At 32.7% G+C, this 24,799-nt stretch overlaps 1 protein-coding gene across 3 annotated transcripts in view; it reads left to right on the top strand.

Moving 5' to 3' along the window:
* geko overlaps nucleotides 1–16,783 on the top strand; it is a 34,601-nt gene extending 17,818 nt beyond the window's left edge. For all 3 annotated transcript variants that reach the window (XM_074140041.1, XM_074140026.1, XM_074140030.1), the window contains exons 3-4: nucleotides 5,526–5,658; nucleotides 15,022–16,783. In XM_074140041.1, the coding sequence (XP_073996142.1) occupies nucleotides 5,526–5,658; nucleotides 15,022–15,193 (305 nt within the window). In that variant the 3' untranslated portion in view covers nucleotides 15,194–16,783. The remainder of the gene's footprint in view (nucleotides 1–5,525; nucleotides 5,659–15,021) is intronic.
* Nucleotides 16,784–24,799: the final 8,016 nt, after the last annotated feature.

Genomic DNA, 24,799 nt, shown 5'->3' with positions numbered 1-24,799 from the left:
GCCACTGTACTAGCAACGTCAAAATACCGACGTACAGCAATAACGTCATGGCGGTATCGAGAACGCTCGAGCAGTCCGGTCTGCTTTATAAGAATAATACTAATTATTAATAAAGTAAATAATAATATTAGTTAATAAAAATAACAGCCATTTGTTAAATATTAGATTATACTTTGCGCTTAAATCCAGCCTAAAACCCCATTGAATGCAGCGTGGGCTTTTTTATTTATAATCATGAAAGTATTTCAGCTTGAATGATTGGCTATTTTGACCCATTAAATAAATTCAGAATCATATATAAAATAGTTTAACAAATCTGATATTTATTTATTTATGTTACCGGCTGAATGTGCAACTGTGACATTTTCTTTAATGTCTAGTAAATTTAGAAAATGTTGATGTATGAAGTTTATGCTATGAGTATAATTCTACAAACTTTCAAGAACGTGTAATTGAACAAAAGTTAGTTTATAAATCGCGTATTGTACAAATTAAGATTATTAATTAAAATATTATTTAAAAAATTCTAAATTAGTAATAATAAAGTAATAAACGAAATTTTCAATATAAATCTTATTAAACTAAAAATGAAATAGATAACCTATATATACTGCCTAATTTATGTTGCCATTTTATATATTACAGCTATTAAAGGAAATAATTTAAACCATATTTTTAAATTTTTTCCCTAAATTTATTTTTCTGCTGTTAAAATCAATCCTTTAAGGAAAAAAGTTGCACATTTCCTTTTTATTCAATTGGGTATTCTCCTTCCTGGCTTTTGATTAAAAAAACCCTTAAAAAGCCTCAATAATTGTCAGTCTTATGTTTAATTGAAATGGAAAAAGTAGCGTTTTGGGCAATTTTACAAAGTAATTAGGCAATTAGATAAAATGGCAGAATTTCATGCTCTAATTCATTACGAACACATTATACCCAATATACGAGGGTCGTTTGAAAAGTCCGTGCAAAGTCAGAGAGATAGCACCACTGGCGCGTATCGAGGTTATGTTTAGTTAGTACCATCTCTTGGAAGAACCCACACCAAGTTTCAGCCAGATCGGTCTATTTCTTTGTGTTTGGCATTCGTTTGAATCGAGGAAGTCGAGTGATTTTCAAAAAATGGACGAAAAAGAATTTCGTGTGTTGATTAAACACTACTTTATGAAAGGCAAAACGCCTCAGGAGACTAAAGAGAAGCTTGATAAACATTATGGTGACTCTGCACCTTCGATTAGAAAACAGTTTATAAGTGGTTTCAAAATTTTCGGAGTGGCCATATGGGCACACAAGTGACGCTGAACGTTCTGGACGCCCTGTTGAGGTTACTACTCCAGAAATCATTGATAAAATCCATGATATGGTGATGGATGACAGAAGAGTGAAGGTGCGTGAGATTGATAGTGCTGTGGGCATCTCGAATGAACAGGTACATAATATTTTGCATCAACATTTGGACATGACAAAGCTATCCGCAAGATGGGTGCCGCGATTGCTCACGCTTGACCAAAAACGAAATCGTGTGAAGTGTTGCAAGGACGGTTTGCAGCTGTTCCAGAAGAATCCGCAGGACTTTAAGCGTCGTTTCGTCACTGTGGATGAAAAATGGATACATCACTACACTCCTGAGACCAAAGAACAATCTAAACAATGGGTTACCAAGGGGGAATCTGCGCCAAAAAAGGCGAAGACCGTTCCTTCGGCCGGAAAGATTATGGCGACTGTCTTTTGGGATTCGCAAGGAATAATCCTCATCGACTATCTGGAAAAGGGTAAAACTATTACAGGTGCATATTATTCATCGTTATTGGACCGTTTGAAAACCGAGCTGCAAGAAAAACGCCCACGATTGGCCCACAAAAAAGTCCTTTTCCATCACGACAACGCACCAGCTCACACCTCAGCAGTTGTGGTCGCAAAATTAATGGAAATAGGGTTCCAACTCGTTTCACATCCCCCCTATTCTCCAGACTTGGCTCCCTCGGACTACTATTTGTTCTTCAATATGAAGAAATGGCTGGCGGGAAAAAGATTTTATTCAAACGAGGAGGTGATTGCAGAAACGAATGGCTATTTTTCAGACTTGACAAATCCTATTATTCGGAAGGGATCAACAAACTAGAGCAGCGTTGGACGAAGTGTATAAGCCTAAATGGAGACTATGTTGAAAAATAAAAAAGGTTTACCCCCAAAAATTAAGTAGTTTTTATTTTTGCAAGGACTTTTCAAACGACCCTCGTAAGTTTCTACTAATCTAAAATGTCTAGGACAACTTAGTTCTGCTACAATCGCTCCTTTTCGCGGTATGTTTCGACTGCTTCACGCAGAGTTGTCTATTTACAATTTAAAAGGTCTGTAACTTCATACCTATTCCTAGTTTTGGAATACATTTGTGTTTATTACTCGTTTTGTCAGAGTTTTGCGCTTTGAGTTCTCGCCAATCACTGGTCTTATCGAGTAGAACCATAAAAAGACGAGCTGTTATATTCTAAGACTAGTTCGATAGCTTACAATCTGTGCAGATGGAACCTACTTGTGTTGAGATATTTGAATTCCCTTAATTTGAGTTTCAAGAATATTATGGTAATGAGAAATGTTTGTGAACTTCGATTACTTATTAAAATATCAGTAAAATGTCAGATCTGGCTGAATGATTATAGAAAACAAGTTGGACATTCACCGATTTGCCCTTGAAATAAATTATCTATTTATTTATTTTTTAAATTAAATTTATGTTAATCAAAGAGATATTGGGGATTGGCTGATTCTAAATCCAGATCTTAAAGCTTTGTTTGGGATTATTAACACTGCATGACATTTGTGTGAAAGCATGACATAGTTTGACGCCACAAGTATATTACAGTAACTCTACAGGTTTCTGTTGAGGTTAGGTAACCAATTCAAACAGGTTTTGTTATCTATCACTCCTTAGTACGTGCTGTCGTGATTAATGTGGCGCTGGTGAGAGTGTTTAATAAAACTTGCTTAATAATCAATAATAACCAGAAGTAAGGGAAACAGCAATTATTAATCAAATCGTAAGGAGCAATTTTTTATTAACTTCTAAAAAAACTAGTGAATTGATTCAGTAAATTGAATCCGGTAGGCTGATTAGATCCATAACCTTATTGTGCTGTTGACACCTGAGCTAAATATCAAATTGAATTTTAGTTTGCACTTTAGCACACATTTTTTTAAAAACTATCTTTTCGGACTCAGGTGACCTCAAAGTAGATAAACCCGTTGAAAAATCAAGAATTAAAATCATTACGATCACAGTACATTCCTTTAGTAGAGTAAGAGAGTCAAAAGCGGAAGTACAAAGCCCTTTGTTACAATATTTTAATGGTGTTTTTGGAAACGATCGTATTTTTAAATACAATTTGGATATTCCATGTGGTAAAGAACGGTAATACCTATATTTACTGTAGAAGGATATAAAAACATCAAAATGGCCATCTGGACGAAGTGGGAGCATCGCGCCACAATGTTAAATCAATTGAGTCCCTAATCTCAGCGGAAGTGGCGCTAACTGTGAAGGTCTGCCACTTTCGCTTCCTGAGTTTCGCTTTCCGCTTTGTTCTCCATAGAAAGTTGGTCATGGAAGTGATGATTTATTTCTATTTATCCACAGCTTCTCTACTGTTTTCAACTCGTTCTATTCTTTTCAACTGTGACATAAGTACTCCAATTATATGAATTTGACGCGCTAGTTTTATGGTAGATGTTTTGTGTTTAGTTTTGTTAACAATAGGTAATTCGTGATTTCCTAATTTTAAAGTTATTTCGTATCTGGAAAAGTAAATTATCATTTACAAGAATTATTTCTATCATTCTAAAAGGTAGTATTGCAATCGTGTAGAATTTCAATTTAGTTTTCGCCTATCTAAGATTGAATATTTTTAAAACTAATTCAATAGTAGTGTGCCCATAGTTTTAATAGTTAAATTAAATTACTTAGAAAATTTACCTAATTTAATAAGGCGCCTAATCAGAGGTGAGGCGTGCAAAGCTAATGTGTATTGTGATACTCAGTTCGATTCCCGGTCTAGGCATTGGTTTTAATTATTGTTTAACATAAGTACTTTATTATGAAGTATGTTGCTAGTCGCCTCCGTCCCACGACACCTAATTTGGCAGTTGGACGTTAAAGCCTGCCTAAAAAAAAAATAGGCATTACTTTGCTTTACTTTTTAATTTATCTAATTTAGAGAAAAATAGAGAATTTATTCTCTAATATCTTTAAAATCGAGAATCGACTTGACTGAAACACTAATTATATTTCCAAGATACAGATTGTCCATTTACTTCATTAGTAGATCTCTTGGATGTTTCAGTATTATAATAGATGTTTAAGTGTGGCGCTCTAGATTTCCGACATTAAGACAGTGTTTATTGGTATGCCTTAAGATGCGAAGTTCAGCCAGTAGGGAGCCCAGATCCCGATTGCGTGAGTTTTAAGGAAAGTATAAGATATATCAAAGTGATCATTAAGGAAGAGTTCAATACCTACCTTGATGAAAGGGGTAAGAAGAGAGTTTAAGAGATTTCAAGTCGTTAAGAAAGGAGGTGAGAAGGAATGAGATGTCAGAGGATTAATGTACGAAGGTTGAGAAAGAGCCGTGGCACGAGAGTAACTTAACGATGGAAAGAATAAAAAATTCTCCATCAGTTTGCTTTTAAAACATGGACAGGAGCTGTACAGCAATCTGCTGCCTGCAATAATGAAAGACTTCTGATAGATATACGGTATGAAGAGCAGTATAGATATTGTCTGCTTCTTCATGCAAAATTCCACTTAATTCTCATTTCTCTAATCTCGTGTCAAATATATCTTTAACGCCTTATCTCGTACACAATCCTTAAGAAACACTACAACCTCCATTCCTCAATAAATCGAAAATATCTCGGAGAGTTATCAACCGAAGGTTGTTTCTCTCTTATTCGATATTGCGTTTAACAGATTCAAAAAGACGAATACAGAAAATCGCCAAAAGATTAGATTTGATATTATGATCCGATCAAGGGATACCCGACTGATTCGGTCAAAATCGGATGTACAAATTTAACTGATTGAATTTCACAGTTTTATGAGATATTTCGGGAAAATTATTGTTACCTCGCATTCCCATTTGAGTAGATAGGACTTTTAACGTTTTTATATGAATCGTTTTCGCAGTACAAATCATTTTAGGATGGTATTGATAAAGAGGTCCGGGTGTTGTTGCTGGTAACCCTATATTGGGTCCAACCAAAATTTATATGTTAAACATCTTGATTATTAAATTGTGATCTAGATTTTGTAAGAGTTGTGTCCACCAGGAACCCTTTATTTCTTAGTTTATTGAGCAGGGAAATAATTAATGTTGGTGTTAACGTTATCGAAGTGTAGCTTTCTAAATCCAACATTTTACAGGGTTGATATCAGCTAGCTCTTCAAGTTTATTTTATTTACTCAATTATCATTAAAATGTGTTTATCTACTACCTGAACGCAAATAATTAGTCTTTTTTCTTATTTTTCAGAAAAAGACAGATTGGCGAAATTAACATCGGCTGTAAAAAATTCCTGCTTGCCAAAACTAATTTGTGAACTAAATGCATCTCAAGAGAAAGATAAACTAAATCCTAAAGCGAAATCACTCTTACAGCTAATTAGGTGAGTTTTTATTTATATTTATTTATTATTAGTGATATTTTTAGGTATGACTTTTAAAAAAATATATTGTGGTCCTCATTGAGAACTGATTATACCGATTTCGGATATCATCCAAATTACTTTTCTCCGATTTATGCGACCCTTAGTGAAGAGAAATGGGATCATCCACTTTAATGATGCTGTTATTACACTGAATGCTGGGACAATAAGGCGGGGATGATTAGCCCGTGAAAGTGTGGTACGCTAATAAACTTATGCTTCATCATTGGCAAGAAACCAGAGCAATCTTAGTTTATCATAAAAAGGCACCATATCTTGATAGTGTGATTGGTTAGGAAAATAGTCGTATAAACCAACTTATGTTGAATTTAAAATTCTATGACGTAAACTTATTTAAAATGAGGGGCGACATTTTCATTGAATTCCTCTCACATTTCTCGAACAACTTTAAATTTAAGTAATGTATAGTACACACTGCTTTGGTATTCACTAAAGCCGCCTAGTTGCATCAATATGCACTTTAAAATCATACGTTCGTTCATATAAACGCATCCTAACTTTACGCAAGAGAAGGTCGATCTTAGTACTTATCTTAAGATAGTTGTGCACTGCCAAAGTTCACTTACTGCATTACCAATCCAATCGATTAATCAGTTCATGGCTAATATAACATTACAGACTGGTAGAACCAGTAAGTGATTTGTAATTTTATAAAGTAATTGATTATACAGTGATAAAAACAACAAATAATGGATAATATCATATTTTGCCAATTAAAATTATCTTTATTAAGACGAGAAATAACAGCAGCTTAGTGTAACCGTCACGCCTGTGGCTGCTTAGGTAGCACGAACATGTAACTTCTATATCAAGCCGTAAGAAATTTTTGATTAAGAAATATAACGCTAGTTACCAAAGAAACATAGTTAGTACGTAAGATATTATTAACCTAGATTGGTGGTTATAACCAATAACAAATAGTAGCAAACAAATAACAAATAATATACCAGATTGTAACAATGTATTGGACGTATTTAAATTTCTGAACAACCATTTTCATTAACTGATGTCTTCATAGATGCCTTCACCGTTTGTTACCCCGGGTACACCGGTATTATGAAAGGCTCCTCGTACACAGTATGATCCAAATGTTATTAGTTTTTATTACCATTTTTTTCTTGTCAACAAATACTAAATTTTTATTTAAGTTTGATTCCTATTGAAGAATCGGGTTCAACCAACAAATGGTTTTTATCAATCTTCAGCTCAGTATAAGTAGAAACGCTACTAAACTCGGACGATCATTTTCTAAGTTTATCTCTGCACTACCAGGAGCTTTCAATCGTATATTATCCCGGAAATACCTCGTTTCAGATTACTACAATGAGTATAAAGAAAAGTAATTACAGGGCTTAACGTCTAACTACCAAATTAGGTCTCGTAGACGGTGGCGGAAGCTCATACTTTACTATAAACAATTTTTTCTAAGAAATAAAAAGCAGTCATACGCGGGATTTGAACTGAGGATCTCCCACTTACAAAGCCACGCTCTTGACCACTAAAACAACACCCGCCCCCGTTTTACTACAATGATATAGTAGCAGTTATCCTTTCAAGTTTAATGAAAATCAGAAGAACCGTTTTTGAGAAAATTTCAGGAAATTCAGAAGCATTTTTTGTTTAGATTCGGAAATCTTGATGACCTGTAAATGTCTCTCTGGTTATGGAATTATGGTCTCTTAGCAAGGCTAAATTTAAAAATAAATTTCACTTCAGGAAAATTATTATGCATTGCTCCAAACACCCTAAAACTATGAATGCCCAAAATACCTATTTGATATACCAAGTTGCGTTTCCTGCAATTTCTAGTTTTTGAGATACTTTTTTTTCTCTTTTTCCCGCACAGGTACCATTTTTCCAAAAACTGATTTTGGTACTCAGGCGTCATAAAAAAAAAAAAAAACCACTTCCCCTTGTAAGGTCATATTGACGATCAGTATTCTTTCTCATAAGAAGAGATAGGAAAAATTTACTAACGCTATAACCACCTCTCCTAAGTTCCCATAGGCTTCGTTCGAAGACCATGACCTCCTTTACATTTCCTGTTTGCTTTATCCTTGAAGTGTTGCTGACGAAACAGCGGTGTATTATAAAACCTTGGAAGCAGAGCAGTTTCAATGTCTAATTATCGTATTTATTATTCAAATAAAACAAATAATAAAGTTTTTCTCTGCATTATTTTGCAACTTTCTTTATTATCTGATTGGAACTATTTGAACTAAAATAATTTTTTTTTTTAATTGGTATCTTCTATTTATTTCATCTTTTTATCTCTAAGAAAGGACTGCTGGAGATATAAATGTTTTAGTGTTTGAAGGTGGAGTGCAATTTCGATTTTCTTGGCCAGAAATATAAACTACTCGTATTCTAATGGACAAGTGTGTGTAATACCTTTTAAAGGTGCATTATAATAAAATTACAATAATTATCAAGTACTACCTCTTTGCCGCAGTAGTCAAAGGGGGACTTGCTGTGTTAATCCTGTTTAGACTCATTAAAAGTTAAAAAATGTTCTTTATAACGGTTTATCGTGATATTGTCTGGAATAATTTTTTATATTTATAAATAAACTGCTTATTTATTTCTCTGATTATACTAGGAAATATTGACGAAGGTTAACTATTCTGCCTTAAGTGCATGGATAACGGAAAACGCGCCAGTTTATTGCTCAGACAGACTCAGGAAAGATTAGACATGGAAAAATTTTCTTTTGTATATTCAGATTTTGAATTGTGGTAAAATTATTGGAGAGGTATGAATGAAACTGTTTAGGCTAAGTACGGGACTGATTGTTAACCGCAAAATTCAAAAGAGACATAAATACCAGGTGAACTATCATTTTAGCTAATAGGTGTTCCAAATTTGAATGGAAGATTCATTACCCTTGCAAAACGTTTTAGCAAGGTTCATGCCATTTTTCTATACACTTGTCGACACAACTATTCTACATCATTTGAAAGTAAAAAAATCGCTTAAAATTGACCGATTTTAGAAAAAGGAATATGGAAGATTCCGTAAAGCTTAACTGTACTGAGTCAAAAAAAGAGGCCACCTATTTAAAATTATAGTAGGCAGTGGAATAATGCAAAAGAATTGCCAGGGAATCACTCCCAAAAATATAATTCCGAATGCAATTGGCGAAGGAAGTTTGTCTCAAAAAGATGATGAATGCTTTGGTGAAAAGAGATTGGTACAGTGGCAAAGATGCAGCTATTAAAAAGTGATCAGGCGATAAAAAAAATCACAAATTATTGTATCATATCTTACACAGAACTTTTGGTATAGTTTCAAATTATTAGAAAGTTCTTCACAACTCATCAATTCTTGCAAGTAAATTGTAAGTAGAAGGTACCTTCTTGTAGCAATTTTATTCAAGCAAACTACTCTCATTGTAATCGTTCCACTTGGATTGTCACGGTTATAGATTCATTTAAAAATATCATTCAAAAATGGAGAATTAAGACTAAGAAGGTTGTAAAATAAAAAACGTTGAAAGCCTAAGAATTAAACGGTTCTAATATTTTCTATTAACGAGTCTAATGAAAGAAAGTGGGCTTGTGAGACGTGAAATTACTTTGCAGACATGGTAACCGAACAATAGTTCACTGCGATGCTTGAAGTGACGTTTGAATAATTGATTTTTACATTCCTATCTAATAGCTGAATGCAGAGATTGCGGTGACTTTCAAATCTTGATCGTATTTTAACTGTATTAAGCGAGATACGGCCGGCCAGCCGTATGTTGTTCTTAAATTGATTTACAAACTGATTTCAGTTTATTAATAGATTTATAAGAAGTTTTTTCTTATTTCTGTAGTTTGTATCCCTTTTAATCTATGGATAACCTTAAGAGATCCACGTGTATCCGGTATTATTTTGTTGGATTTCTATCTAATCTTTGAGGAACATACTTTTATTTTTTATTGAATATGTTTGTAGTTTCATTTTTAATATTAACTGGAAATAAAATAAATGAAAATGCCGATTGAAGCGCAACATCGTGGGTAATTTCGGAAATATTATTTTAATTTCTATTTAACCATATTATATAGATGTTTAGTCTCAGGCTACAAATGTTCTAACTATGCAAGCAGAGACTGAACATTTGTGTAGTCAGTTTAATTATTACTCAATACGTACTTTCTGTAATCAAACCTGGAGCTATTTCTACAAAACTTTTATATTCAGTCGTAGATAATTAAAATGTTGTGAGTCATAAATTGTGCGCATTTATTCACACTTGCTTCGTATTCATCACAAAACACAAATATATCAGAAATTTGGCGTCTAAATGCTGCATCCATCATTTTTCAACGCATTGAAGTGGACGATTTAGAATTGTGCCGCTGCTAATTTTCCTCTTTTTGAAATAATCACGTTTTTTAGTAATTTGCCATCAACATCTTCTTCTTCAAACTGTATTTCAAGTGACGATGCAGACTGATGACGAACTATATATCTGTTAAAGTAAATTATTTATGTTTGTAAGTCACATACTCCAATAACTAAACCAGTAATAAAAACTGTTCTTCCATAACCGTTACAGGTAAAATAGAAAAAGCAAACACTTGTTGCATTTGCATATATATTGTTTTTTATTTTCAAGTAAATCGCTAGCATTAAATGTACACGTAATTTTAAAAAAACAATAATTTTTAGACTAAAAAATAATAAATTGTTAAATAAATGAAATTAAATTAAATCGTTGAATAATAAATTGTTAAATAATAATAAAGTGTTGTTTTCAAGGCAATAAACTTGTTAGATTTAATAATAAAATATTATTGGCAACAGTTTACATTATTAAAATTATGACATAACCGCTAAATTCTTTCCATAGTTGCTAACTACACGCTAAAGTTGTTTTACATAAAACTTATGTTTTAATTAAAAGGAATTAATGTTTTTTGCTATATTTTATAAAGAAAAATAAGCTCATAACTATCTTGGAAAAGAGTCCATATTTTTGTCGTAACTTGGTTGGTTGATAATTACTATATGTACAGGTGTTTTTTTCTTAAACTGAAATCTCTTTATTTAATTGAACTTTGTAAAGAATAACCACTAAATTCTGTGGATAGATGTTTCTCACTTTTTGGTTTTCAGTTTATTGCAATTTATCACTCGCAGTTTCCGCATAACATATGTGATGTATAATTTGAATTTGTTGAATTTCTATACGCTATTATTTGCAAAGCTCAACTAGCATCTCACATACACTATGTTGTTGAAAGATTTGGTTCAGTGGACCAACACTAGGTTGTCTGGCACTTTTAATTAATCGAAGTACAAAAGTTATGAGTGGATTTGTTTGTACGAAATTATTAGTTAGTGTTAAATTCTTTGTCCGCGTTCAGTTTATGTCTTGATAAAAGGATTTATCATTAATTAACGGGGTTTCTTAACTGCGCAATGGCCAGATCATATTAAAAGGATTACTGCAGGTTTTTCCTTTCCTTTTTTCCCTGCATTCTTATCCTGCTCATCTTAACCTTTCTAATTAGCTTATGAAGGTTATAATATTCATTGTTATGAAGGTTACAATGTTTTGTACATTATACTTCATTTCTTTATTTTTTGTACTATAGTTTTATTGAAATAAAGATTTGTTCTATTCTATTCTTATTTAAAAGTCACGAAGCACTTTTCCGAGAGTGCACGAGCACTTTCCCCAAGTTATACTTGAGCGCTAAATCGTATGAGAATTACCTATAGTGTGTGCATCTGGTGACTGCAGTAAAGCTAGTATTATTGGTAAACGTGGTCTCTGGCCTAATGATTCACATTTTTTCCCTTCACCTTTCAGAACAATTCCTTCTGTCAGGACTTCCTTTTTGTTGGTGCATATGTGAGCCACCAAAGAAAGCTAATATACCACAACACTAATTGCATGCTACTCTTTGGAGATGTTACTTAGGGCCCTGTAGTTACCTTTTAAAAACTGTTTAGCCTGAAACTTTCTTAAAGAAAACAATCTCATCTGAGGATTAATTGATTATAAATTTATTCAAATTTTAAAAATAAATTCATTGCCAAAACATATGGGTTTGTTCCAACAGGATGTCTGTCTGGATAGAAATCGACTTCCTGTTTTCGGTTGGATGTTCTAACAAAACCCCAAACTGAGTTCAAAATTGATTTGTGATCGATCAGAGTAGTCAGAGAACCGAATTAATTTGCCAGCTGAGGGAAGGTTTTCGTAAAATCCCTCCAAATTTTGTAAACAAGGACAAAGTGATTGAAAATTTCTAAAAAAATTATCAAACTCGAACCAGTCTTGGATCGTATATGTACGCTAAATAATTAAAAAGTAATTGACAACTAAATTCTGGTGGTATTTACTTTTGGTTAATTGGACTGTAACTGTGTTTAATAAATTATACATTATCTTGATTAAGACTACGAATTGCTTGTGATGAAGTAACACGTCACGCCTGTGGCGACCACTAAGCTAGCCGATCCATATAACTTTAATATCAAGCCGTAAGAAATTTCTGATTAACATATTTAACGCATGCTCTACTTACAAAAACCTGTTCAATATATAAGATGCGATTAATCTAGACTGGTGGGTTATAACAGTGTAAACAAATAATAGCTAAGACGGTAACAATGTAATGGACCAGAGAATGTGGGTTCAAGATTCTGTCTAAGGTAAGAAGACCTGCGAAGAGCGCTATGGTTCAGCAAGACTTAAATGAGAGTTAGCGGAGAACAATATCTGATTTTAGTAGAACAATAAAGGGACCTATAGCAGCCCCTCGGGGGATGTTGCTAGTTGTCTTAGTCTCTTAGACAATACTGTCATACTACAATGATCTTTCACGTTAATAATAAGGGCAAGTCTAGCATTAAGGAGCTTTTCAAACATTCCCTTTACAACAATATAACCACTTGGATGGTAATCTTGCAAGAAGGTTCTCTAATGTCCGGCCCTCTCTTCAACATCTTCCGCCATATCGTCCTTAATATCTAATTGCAACAAACTAAAACTCTGCTTTAACTTGTATTAATTAAATAACACTAATATTTTAACTAATTGCTTTAATTTTAGTCCAATTAGAAAATTATTTAGAACAATTAGTGTCTCCTGTAGAATTGTTGTTCGTTAAAAAAATCTCAGCTTTAAAAAATGTCTCCTCTTATTCTTTAAAAGATGAAATTCTCAAATTTTCTTTTAAATGAAGTTCTGAAAATTCTTCATTTTCATCTCTTAGTCCATCCTAATCCATCAGCTCTCATCTCATAATCTTATCAACAATCCTATTCGACGTTAGAAGCGACGCTCTGCCGCGCGATTTCCTTGGCGATTTCAGCCAGTAATGAAATATTACTTTTGGACAACCATCTCTGGGTAATGATTCCTCTCACGGCTCTGAAGTCAGCTGATTTAAGGCAGGCTCTGAAGTGTCAATTTTAAATAATTACATAAAAAGACAGCATCATTAATTTCAAAGATATTACTTCCTTTTACTGAAAGTAAGTATTGCATTCGTGACAAATACATTTATCATCGGAGTACACTTCAACCCGAAAACATGTTTTTAAGGCATGTTTGTATGTTGCCCACTTGTGTGAACAGAGTAACTAAACATTAAACTTCTTACTGCTCACTGTCCGGAGGGTGGCCTGTAACGAGAGAACACTGATCGGAGGCTGGAAGCGCGCTGAAAAATGCTTTAGGCAAAATTACCCTCAGATTCTGACGCGATTGAATTTTTTTAAATAGTAATAATTCTATCAAAATCTTTCACATCAATGATTGTTTTGATGTTAGAAATAGTTAGCACGCCACGTTCTCAAATAAAAATACTGATTTATTCAAAAAATTACTAAAACGTTTTTGGCTCAAGTGAGACTTTCATTTTTGCATGGCTTGGCTGTTCTATAGTCTTAAAGACTAAAGTATGATCACTGAGGCTAAAATGAAATGTCGCTAACATTTCTCAATAATTCTGGCCATATTAGCTAGAAAACCTTGAGGCAACCAATAGTATGAGTTGATCTAAATTGGTTAACTACAAACCTCTTCTTGTTAAAAGATTTTTAGATTAATTGCCTCAAAAAACGGCTTCAAAGATGTTTTTTAAACTTTATCCTGTACTGTTGACTATATATTTTATAATTGAAGTTTATACATTACGCAGTCAAACTGCCAATAGGCAGTTGTAACTTAGAGAGTTAAAAAGATAAACCTATATTGTTACTTCACTAGTCCAGAAATGTCTTTTTTTAATTGGAACACTTTATAGGAAAAGATCATATTAAAAAAATGGCTTGAAATTAGCCGTTAATTTCTGTGAAACTATTCTGAATCCAGCTATTTAAGAGGAAAAATTTGAGAAGAGGAATTCTCGGTGGTTTTCAACCATTGTTTCGTGTGCCGCGAAGTTTTGAAGTGTGCCGCCAAATTTTAGAAATGCATACAATAAAAATTATAACGCTTTTTTTTTTTATTACGAGTAAAGTTTAAATTAAAGGAAAATACTTATATCTAGGCTTACCATACGTCCCAGTTTGACCGGGATGGTCCCGGTTTGAGATCCCTGTCCCGGCGTCCCGGTCAAACTTGAACAACACCTACACCCGGCCGATCGTTCCCTCGACCCCATTTATTAATATGTTTTCGGTTCTTATAATTTTGATTGCATTTCGAATATGAAAAACACAAATTAAGCGAAAAGCAAAACGAAAATAAACCTCTTCCTCCTCTGCGTCCCGGTTTGGCTCTTCGTAATTATGGTAAGCCTACTTATATCTATGAATATGTTAAAATTATTTTAAACATAAACTATTTTACATTGTATTATGGACAAGTAAAATTCTTTTAAACTTACTGTTAGTGTACCACCAAATTTTGAAATTGTTAAAAGTGTGCCGGGACGAAAAAAAAAAATGTTGAGAATCACTGTTGTAGTGGAATGGCACTGCAAGTAAACATCAACACCTCTTACCCAAACTATTCGTACAGAATCTGGTCAGGGTGCAGTTGAAGTCTGATAAGAGAAACTGTCCTTGGAGTTAGGATAAAGCGTCCAGGCTGAAGGTCCTACGTAGTAGATGACGGAAAATTATATTGGCGATTGATTACGTAATGTTAAATGATGTTTTTGTTTCACAAAGTAGTTGGTTTAAAAATTGTGTTAACCTCAAAGATCAACTTGTTATGTCGTCCCTAGGTTTAGCAAAAAATGAGCAATAATTTCTCTTGCATCTGGGATAAATCATTTAGTCAGTGAGAAAGTTGATTTTCTGTAAGTAAAATTGCTTAAATCTTATTTCTTTTTTTTTTTTTATTTACAGAGACACCAGTATTAGTATGACGGCAGAAGTATCATCACGTTACCATTTCGCCGCACATATGGGCCAGTTGATATCCGGACTGGATGGCACCGGTTGCCACAATTTCTATCCTGGATGCCCACTGCCGACCGTCAAAGTACTCAGCTTGCTAAATAAACCGTCCTTGTTTTAGCATTTATTTATTAATTTCTTTATATACCCTCCCCCCACTCCCAGTATATTGTGTTAAGGAGGGGAAATTCTTCTAGTGAACAAAGTAAAGATTGTTGTTATTCCCAGTGTGCAGAAATGGAAATAAATTCGTCTCTTTGAATAAGGTTTTTTTTTTTGAAATTATAAAATACATTGTATTTGTATATTTTTGGTTTTTTAAGGCAAAATAATGACAAACTAGGCTTAATTGATAGTTAATAAACATCATTTAGTCATTTAGGTTTTTAAGTTTTTACGAGACTGCGTTATTACTAAAATGTGGTTGTAGTTTTTAACTTACATTACTTTTGGAAATTCTCGCTTGTTTAAGAATTAATCAAATTTTAAAAACGTTTAATAAAATCTCTGGAACTTTTACCTTCTAAACTTACCTTAATTTAAATTTTTTTGTTTTTTACTTATTTTATCTGATTTATAAATACAACAGTCTGTATATATAAATAGTCATTTACCATTTCTAATAAATTTAACCTTAATTTTTACTTAAAATATACTACATACTATTTCTGGTGGAGCTTATCAGGCTGTTTTCTCTTTGTTTATGATTTAATATTAAAATTTAATTACCAAATTGAGATTTATTAGTTTAAATATAATTATAATTAGTTAAGAAGTGCAGAAACCCCTGAAATCTTGTCAAAACTAGCTCTAGCAAGGTCTTTGTACTATGAACGTGCGTTGCCTGTTTTATCGTATGTTTAACACAATGTTTAACAATCTGTTAGTTAAATCTCTATCTGTGACTAAGTTAGGCAGTGACTATAAGCTCAATTAGATCTTCCATGTGTATCCATAAAACGAAACTAAAATGGAAACCCAAGTCAATGACGAGACAATTATCTGGTTTCCATTCTTTTCATGATTCATGGTTTCTGTAGCATTAATTTCATGCTGAAAAAGTTGTAGAACAACCAAGTTTTCCTGATTTCTAAATAGTTGCTTTCGATTGCTAAAACACAGTAATGCTGCCTCCAGTCATAAAATTCTTATATAGAACTATACGAACAACTGATTCATGGTAAAAAGCTGGCTGACAGCTCAAGATGTATCAATTAAGAACAAGTTTTGACCGATTTCAAGACCTCATTTTTAATTTTTAAGGAAAATACAAAAATTAGGTTCAAATAATTTAATTTGATTGAATTTATATTTGTAAGAATTAATTACTTAATTGTCAAAGTCTCAGTAACTTCTGCTATTATTTTATTATTATTAATATTATTATTTTTATTATTATTATCATTATTATTATTATTATTATACCAAGAAATAACGCACATTTCTGTTTATATTTGAATGTTTTAAATAGTTTGTGTTTTACAAAAAGGCAAGTGCTTTATTACAAAATAAGAAGACAAAATTAACAAAATAATATACTCTCTTTATGGAATCTGTAAATATCGTTCGATGTGTTAGTTGTAAAATTTGCAATTATTCTGTGATATGGAATTTTGAAATATATATATATGTATTTGTGTAGTAATTTTTGTTTAAAATAAAACAAAAAATTTTGGATTTCTTAATCTGGAAAAGGAAAAAAAAAGAAAAAGGAATCCTTCAAAATAAAAACTGGGCTGTCCTTGAAACGGTGCTTTTTTAAATAATAATAATTAAAAAAAAAGTCATTAACTATTAGTTTAAAAAATTAATATATTTTTTTTTAAAAGCAATTAACGCCGAGATATTTTTCCACCCTCCCAAAAAAAAAATTATTTTTAAATTATATTAAGGTCTTTTGAGGCTGGATAGAATATAGATAGTAGATAACAAAGTGATGGAAAAAAATTGCCTAAAATTATTCAAATTAAAGGAGTATAATGTATTTGAAATATTGAATTAATGAAAATTTAAATTTGGAACAGTTCATTTGGTCCGTAGTTACCGCAATAAATTACCGATTTCATTTTAATTTTAGTCGATTTTACCATAGTTTTAGTTATTAACATTTTTATTAACTTAGTTTAAAGTATAAAGGATTAATTTTATTGCCAACAATGCTAGGATTTAACATATCGGATAAAGTAGTGAAGTAATCAGTAGAAAAATAACTTGCTGTAATTAACCTGCTAGTTTTCTACAGGAACCAATTAATAAAATCATAAATTTTTTAAAGCGAACTTATCTCGGTACTTATTTTTAGATTATGTACGATACATACGAAACGTCTCTACGTTTTCAAAACATCGGTGTTGATATGGAATTCATTCAACTAAGATAATAAATATAGATAATTATTAAATTTCTTGCTAAAAAAAAACAACTTAAGAATTCATCTTTCAACAAACAATTAATTAGATTAGATTTTAGAAACATGACGGGACCCATGCCCCAATCAATATTCAAAATTCAATATTAATTACTTCCAAATATTTGGTCATAAATTATTCTATAAATCATAAATATCTCTAGTATTTTCAAAGTTTAAGCAAACCTTAATTATCTTTCATTAAAATGGCTTTTTTTAAAAAAGAAAATTAAGAAACATATAAACAAGTTTGTTATATATGCCAGTTCGGATATATGGAAATGTATTGATTTCAACAACATCGATGGTTTTGTTCGATAAAAATCAGAAATTCAAAATGTTTGCTGGGCGTTTTTTCTTTCAACTTTCATTTATTATTAAATTATAATAACTTTAAAAAAAAAAAAAATTAACTAAAAGTAAAAAAATATTCATATCCATCCATACAAGCTAAAATTTTATTCTAATTTTTCAAAATTTGATATAATCAATATATAAACTGTTAATTAAAAACAAAAAAACACGGGTATTAATGTAATTAATAGAAGTAATAATTATATAGTAGAAAATCGCTTTATAATAAAGGCTTAGTCTTGGGAAATTAAACGTATAATATATTTAGATTTTGAGAAACTAAATTTAGATCAAAGTGAATAACTTTTATTAACAATGCTTGAACGCTTTATTAATATTATTACAAAGTTACTTCCAAAGGATCATTAGAAAGTTCTGTAGAATAAGAATAATGCCACAAAAGAACTTCCGATGAAGAGCTCTGAAACATGAAAATTAAATGAATTCTACTTCATGAAAAATTGAATTAATATTTTTAACTTTGCGGTTGAATTTAAAAATCCATGTGAATTTTATAAATTTTGTAAAGAAAATCAATTTTCTATTTTGGCTAACAAATTGTAAATATTTCATTTTAATTAACCAATAATAATGTAAACCAACTAACCAAATTAATTTGTAACTTTCATTGTACCTACTTAGTTTAGAGATGTATTGTATTAAATTTAAGTTGTAACTATAGTTTTTATTTAAAGTGCAGTTTTATAAATTAATTTTTATGTTACTGGTGCTTGATCATAATAATAGTCTTTACTTTGTTGATGACCATGGGAATGCCATGAGGTATCAGATTTAAGAGGGAGTGGACACTGAAATGTTACCTTCTGCAGTTCCTCAAAATGATTCTTTTTTTCTTACTATAATTTTCTTAAATTTATTTGTGATAATGTTATTGAACCAATTTATCTTTTTGTGTTTATATTGTGACTTTGATAAAAAAAAAAGGAAAAAAAAAGAAGATTGTTGTTACTGTATGCTTTTCCTTCTGTACTTGTCCAGAAACTAAGTGTTGCCCATTATTACAGGCGGGCTCTACGTCCAAGTAAGTACCAATCAGGTTCATTTAATGGAGGCGAATAGCTAACATATTTTATAATACAAATTAACATTGAATTAAATTGAAGGCCAAGGCCAGGAATCGAACCTTCGCATAATAACATCTCAGTTTTGTGTAACGCGCCTATAATCGGCTATTGTGGCGCCTGTGAAATTAAAGTTAATTTGTACTTGAAATTGTTTGTAAAAAAAAAAGTTGTGCCATCTAGATTCTCACAAATAGAGAGCCACTCTTATGGACAGTTCCCTACGTGGGAGTTGCAAATCAAGACATCCTCACAATAAATGATTACTAGTGATATATCAATGGAAAGAATAAGGAACCAAATTCACCGGCTGAACAAGAAAGCTAGCGCAAACTGGGAAAGAATTGACAATGAATCAGCAAACTTTGATTTAAACCTTAAATATTAGTTTCTCTTGAACTAATAGACAAATTCGAAATTACAACTGATAGAGATGTCGGATCTAAGTTATAAGTCCATTTCCAAAGGATATGGAAAGAGTTTCCCAGTTGTTCTTATTGTCGGTAATGTTGCAACGGTGGTAAGTTGTAAGCGTATTTACGAATCCAGAAAACAAATCAACTGTTATTGATTTTCCCAATCTATATATGGTTTTAAAAAGTTCACATGTGTTATTGAATCATGGGACAAACTGCCAGACTCAAAAATATTAAACTTTGAGAATTAAAATACTTTAGAAGAGTTCTATTTAAAAAGTTAATAATTCGGCGAATACCTCTCTAAAAGACATGTATTTATTCAACAAACGCAAGAAATCTTGAAAGTAGTTAACAGTGGGTGGGGCTGCAACATTCGTCAAATAACGATGTACGTCGTATATCCATAAATTCTGCTTCTAAGTGCCGAAATCGAAATTAGAAAGAATTAGTAAAGGCCAAGATTACAAGAGTAGGTAGAAGTTGTGTCCTGAAATTTCTTGGGAAATAATGAAAAGAAAAATAATTACTTATAGTGCTTTGAAGTAGCAAACTATTGTAAAGGGAAAGGTTTAAGGGAACTGTCACTAATACAACATAGATCGACAATAAGCAGGCTGAGAGCGTACCACGCGGTGTGCGGAGCGTATCTACACAGGATCAACAAAACGTCCTCTCCTCTTTGGGTAGATTGCAATGAGGAGGAGGATTTCAAACATATAATAATGATATGTCCACGTTATGTGGTAGAAAGGAAACGAATGTTTGACGACATATACAGGTAATTAGATGCACCATTTTGCTACGAAGACATAATATTCTCCACCAACATCTATGTGCTTAAGTCTATAGCAGAGCTAGCAATGAAATAAGAATGTATTTAAAAGTTATAGAATGAATGCAAGGAAATGATTAAAGAAGGATTACGTGATTTTAATTTCGGTTAAGCTGTAAGGATGGCAGGAATATAGAGTACTGACCCATCCATTAGTTGCAGTATATGTAAATAGTTGGATATAATAGACGGATGAATGTGTGAAGCGAATGTATTTATAAGTAAGAATGGAGAGTAAGTGATATTTAGTGATAAGCACCTAGACGATGCTGGCTGTATGGCGGAAGCCAATGCCAAAAAAAGGAAACAAAAAAGAACTATTGTAAAATATTGTTAAAAAAATTTAGGAGGCGTTGATGGTACAAGAGTTTATCTAAACACGGCTCGTCTAAATGTTGGTCTGCCGACCTTCTCAAGGTAAATCCTTTTTAAAATAGTTTTTAGTGAAATCCTTTGGCGCCATTTTTGAGAAAATTAGGAAAACCAAAAGACCATAGTCTTGTTGGCAACTATAAGCAGTAAAGGAGGATGGCAAATTACGTCTCTTTTCTTGTGTTGTTCACATGAGTAAGGTTACATACAAAAGGGAAAGACGTAAGAGTTTTTAAAGGAACCTCGAAACATCTTATTGTAAGTAAAAACTAGTTTCGGACCATTTTATTGGGAGTAAGAGCACGAATGGTTGAAAATGGTAGAAACTAGAGCGAGGAAGAAATATCGGACGTCTAGAAACTACAAAATTTAGAACTTAAGATGTCTGTTACGTAAGTTATTGAAAATGGTTAGAGCATAAAGGTGACTCTATTTTGAAGATAGAACTGTAAAAGAAACATTGAACTATAAGGAAGATTTGAAATTTTGGGGGGATGATCATATTAGTAAGCACATCTTAAGTTCAGTCGCAGCCAGTTAACTGCAGAAGAGAAATAGGCATGCCGGCTTTGCTGAGAAGACTTTAGAATGCGGCCGATACTCTTGTGACTCATAATTCAGGATTGTTGATTGTCTGATCAAACACCAATTTTAGAGCAAAAAGATTCTTCAAAAAATTGTAGAATATTTAGGAAACGTAGGGTTGCCCACATTTGTAGGAATAAAACAAAGTATTTTCTTGCCTAAATTTAATGAAATTGAATTTTTGCCATTTTTCAAAGAAGAAAAATAATGTTGAAATTGTGCCTACAGTTTGAATGTGTATTAGTTTTGTCACAAACAACTTTTATTTTATTTATTTTCGCCCGTTAGAAAAATCCTAAATATGTTTCTATCAACATCTACAATGCAACATCTTCAAGACAGAACTCATCTTCCTAAGATCGCATATAAAACAACTCTTATAAATCGTATTGTATCGAACACAAGAAATTTTCGCAAATTAGGGTGCAAAAGATTTAAAAGAAAACAGTTGCAAAGTGTATGGGAAAGTGCTGAAACAAATAAAACCCGAATGCTTGGATAGAATTATTATTAATTTGCTTGGTATGTTACGTCAATTATTAATAATTTGAGGTACAGCTTAAAATTGAAAGGTAAAACATTATTGCTAATAACGAAAAAGGGATCATTTTATTTCAATTACCGGTCAAATGTTATTTGCGTTAGTTTTGAGACATACCTCTTATTAAGTGAGGTAATAATAACAAAATTTATCAGAATTCATCAATATTAACAGATGATGAAAATGATCCCAGAGAGGATCAATATGTGAGCCGTTCACTGCACAAATCGATAAACTTCACAAACCTTTTTTTTTTTATCATTTATTTAGTTACAATCAACGCATTTTGCGTTATAAGCAACAATGATAACAATAAATAACATACACATATCAGAGTGGAGATGTTACCCAGCGGTGACACTCCAAAAACATTCTAAATTCTACTGACTCTCTTCATCAGAGAGGAGATCGCGAGGCCGCTGTCTTTTAAGACGTCTAGAAGTGTTGACTGGAAAAGTTCTGGAAGATAGATGTTGTACAAGTGGATTGTGATGTGTTTGACTGTTAAGATGGAATTTTCTGTGTTTTACTTGTGTGACGAAAGGAATGTTCAAGTCTGTGTGAATGGTTTGATTGGTGACGTAGAAAGGAGCGTATACTATAAGAGCGAAGAATTTTAGATTGCCTTGGACTGGATCCTTTGCAGATTTGAGCGTTTGGTTGAACCCCACAGTTCGATGCCATAAGCCCAGACTGGCTTTAGTATACTTACATATATAAGTCTTTTGTTGTCCAGAGTGAGTTTTGATTTGTTGTCGAGTAGTCTTTTCAGTTGTCGGAAGCGTCTAACAAAACATAAAGTGGAGAAATGCGATGAAATAATTTACATTGTTTTTCATAATTCCGTTTATAATATAAATTCGAATAAATCTGCTGCTGAATTTGAGTTAAATTATTGCAACTATTTACATTAATCTGATTAATCAAAATAGCTTCTGAAATAAATTATTTATTATTCAATGGCTAAAACATTTTGCCGTTTAATTGTAGTAATCCTTATTATTTGGGAAATTTATTATGAATATAAAAAGCTATGACTGAACTAAGTGCTTTGACACTTAAATTTAAGATTCACCTTCAGATAGTAGAGTTAATCGATTTTTGCAGTGAACGACTCATATTATAGTGACTGTTGAGTTTGGAGACTGTAGACAGACATATTTTCCTAAAATAGCATAAAACAACCCTTTACAAAGAAAGGAAAGTGAGGAACGAATTTCTGTAACATTGAAGAACGTATTCAATCGAAAGAAATTTAAAGCGAGTAAACAGAAGTTTATTAGAACTAACCTGGCAAGAAAACATTACATTAGGCAAATTATATTTACTCGCAAAACTCACAAGTATTGTTGGCGAATCTAAGCAACAATAAGACGGCGAAGGAAACACAGGCCAATAGATTTCTAATTACTGTTAAGCTTTGACATTTATTATAGATACATTTATTTTTTTCTATTAATTTTATTTTTTATTTTTCACACAAATTTTATACAAAAATTATTGAAGTTATATGGCTTTTTTTTTACTGGAGTTATTACAAAAAAATTAAACTGCTCCACAAAAAAAGTGGCGCACTTTGAAAAAAGCGTTTATTTTTTGTTTTATCACATTTTGGGCAAAGATTATTAGTTTTAATTATTTTCATAAACTGTCAGGGAACAATTAATCGAATCAAGGTCCTAAGTTTCTTGAAAATAGTGAAGCAATTCCTCGTTTAATCCCCTTCGGTCTTTTTGTGTAAACAACAACGTGAACTTTACCACAACAGTAAATAAATTTATTGACCTCTACAGTTGCGTTTCGACTTTTTTCAAGCTGAAAGCATTGCAAACTCTCAAGTGGCCCGTATTATTGCATTAGTTGAGGATGGACGGAGTCTGCGGTACGCAGCACGAACGTTAGGGTTGCCTGAGACCACCGTCCGTAGAGCCATCCATCGTTACCGGGAGACAGGCCTCTGCACTCGCAGACAAGGTTCGGGTCGACCAAGAGCCACAGAAGCACTTGATGACCGATTTATTAGAATTCACACTCTGAGAAATCGTACATCAACTGCTTCTGAAACAGCTCAAACACTGCTTACTGTTCGTGGAGTTTCAGTCAGTGCCGAAACTGTACGAAGAAGGTTCGCTGAAATGAATTTACGCTCTAGGAAGCAAGCCATAGGACCATTGCTCACCGTAGATCATCGGAGAGCCCGTCTAGAGTTCGCTAGGGAACACCGCAACTGGTCTGAGAACGATTGGAGAAACGTTCTCTCTTCAGACGAGTCCCGTTTTGCTCTCTATGCACCTGATGGGTGGCGACGAGTTTACCGAAGGCCTGGGAAGCGCTACGCTCCGTGCAATATTTCTGGTAGATTACCATTCGGAGGTGGTTCAGTGATGGTGTGGGCTGGGATTTCTATGGAGGCTAAGACTGAGCCCCACGTGTTCAACAGGGCAATCTTGAACGCAGATTTGTATGTGAGGGAAATTTTGCAGCAATATGTGATACCCTATGCACCATTTATTGGGGAGAATTTTATTTTTATGCAAGATAATGCCCGACCACACACTGCCGCCTGTGTTGTTCAATATCTACAGGATACTAGCATTCGTGTTTTGAGGTGGCCAGCAAGCAGCCCGGATTTAAATCCAATTGAACATCTTTGGGATGAGCTGGGTAAGCGATTAAGATGGAGAAATAATCCTCCCAGGAGCTTAGAAGAGTTGCGGAGTACTCTGGTGGAGATATGGGAGGAATTAACACAAGATTTCGTGAGAAACTTAATAAGGAGTATGCCGAGGAGATTGGATGCAGTAATGCGAGCAATACACGTTACTAAAACTCTTTTTCTCCTTTTTTAATCGGAAGAAATACATTTTTTTTCAAACTCATTTTTTGCCGAGAAGTACTTTTTTGTTAAATTAAAGGTTTTCATTTCTTTTAGATCATTTCTTATTTTATTTTAGCCTTCCCGTAACTTTATACTTCTTATATTTGCTAACTAAAATAAAATGTAGAATAAAAAAGTTACAGAGAAAAAAAAAAATAACGCATTTTTAAAGTGCGCCACTTTTTTTGTGGAGCAGTGTATTTATTTTTATGTTATTTTATTTTATTTTCTAATAGCAGTTTGCTCTGTAAGGATAA

Source organism: Rhodnius prolixus, unplaced genomic scaffold (assembly GCF_049639745.1).
Source record: "Rhodnius prolixus isolate KJV_2025 unplaced genomic scaffold, Rpr scaffold_1, whole genome shotgun sequence".
NCBI classification, from domain to species: domain Eukaryota; kingdom Metazoa; phylum Arthropoda; class Insecta; order Hemiptera; family Reduviidae; genus Rhodnius; species Rhodnius prolixus.
Note: the sequence above shows the minus strand (reverse complement) of the source record. Positions and strands in the feature narration are given on the sequence as shown.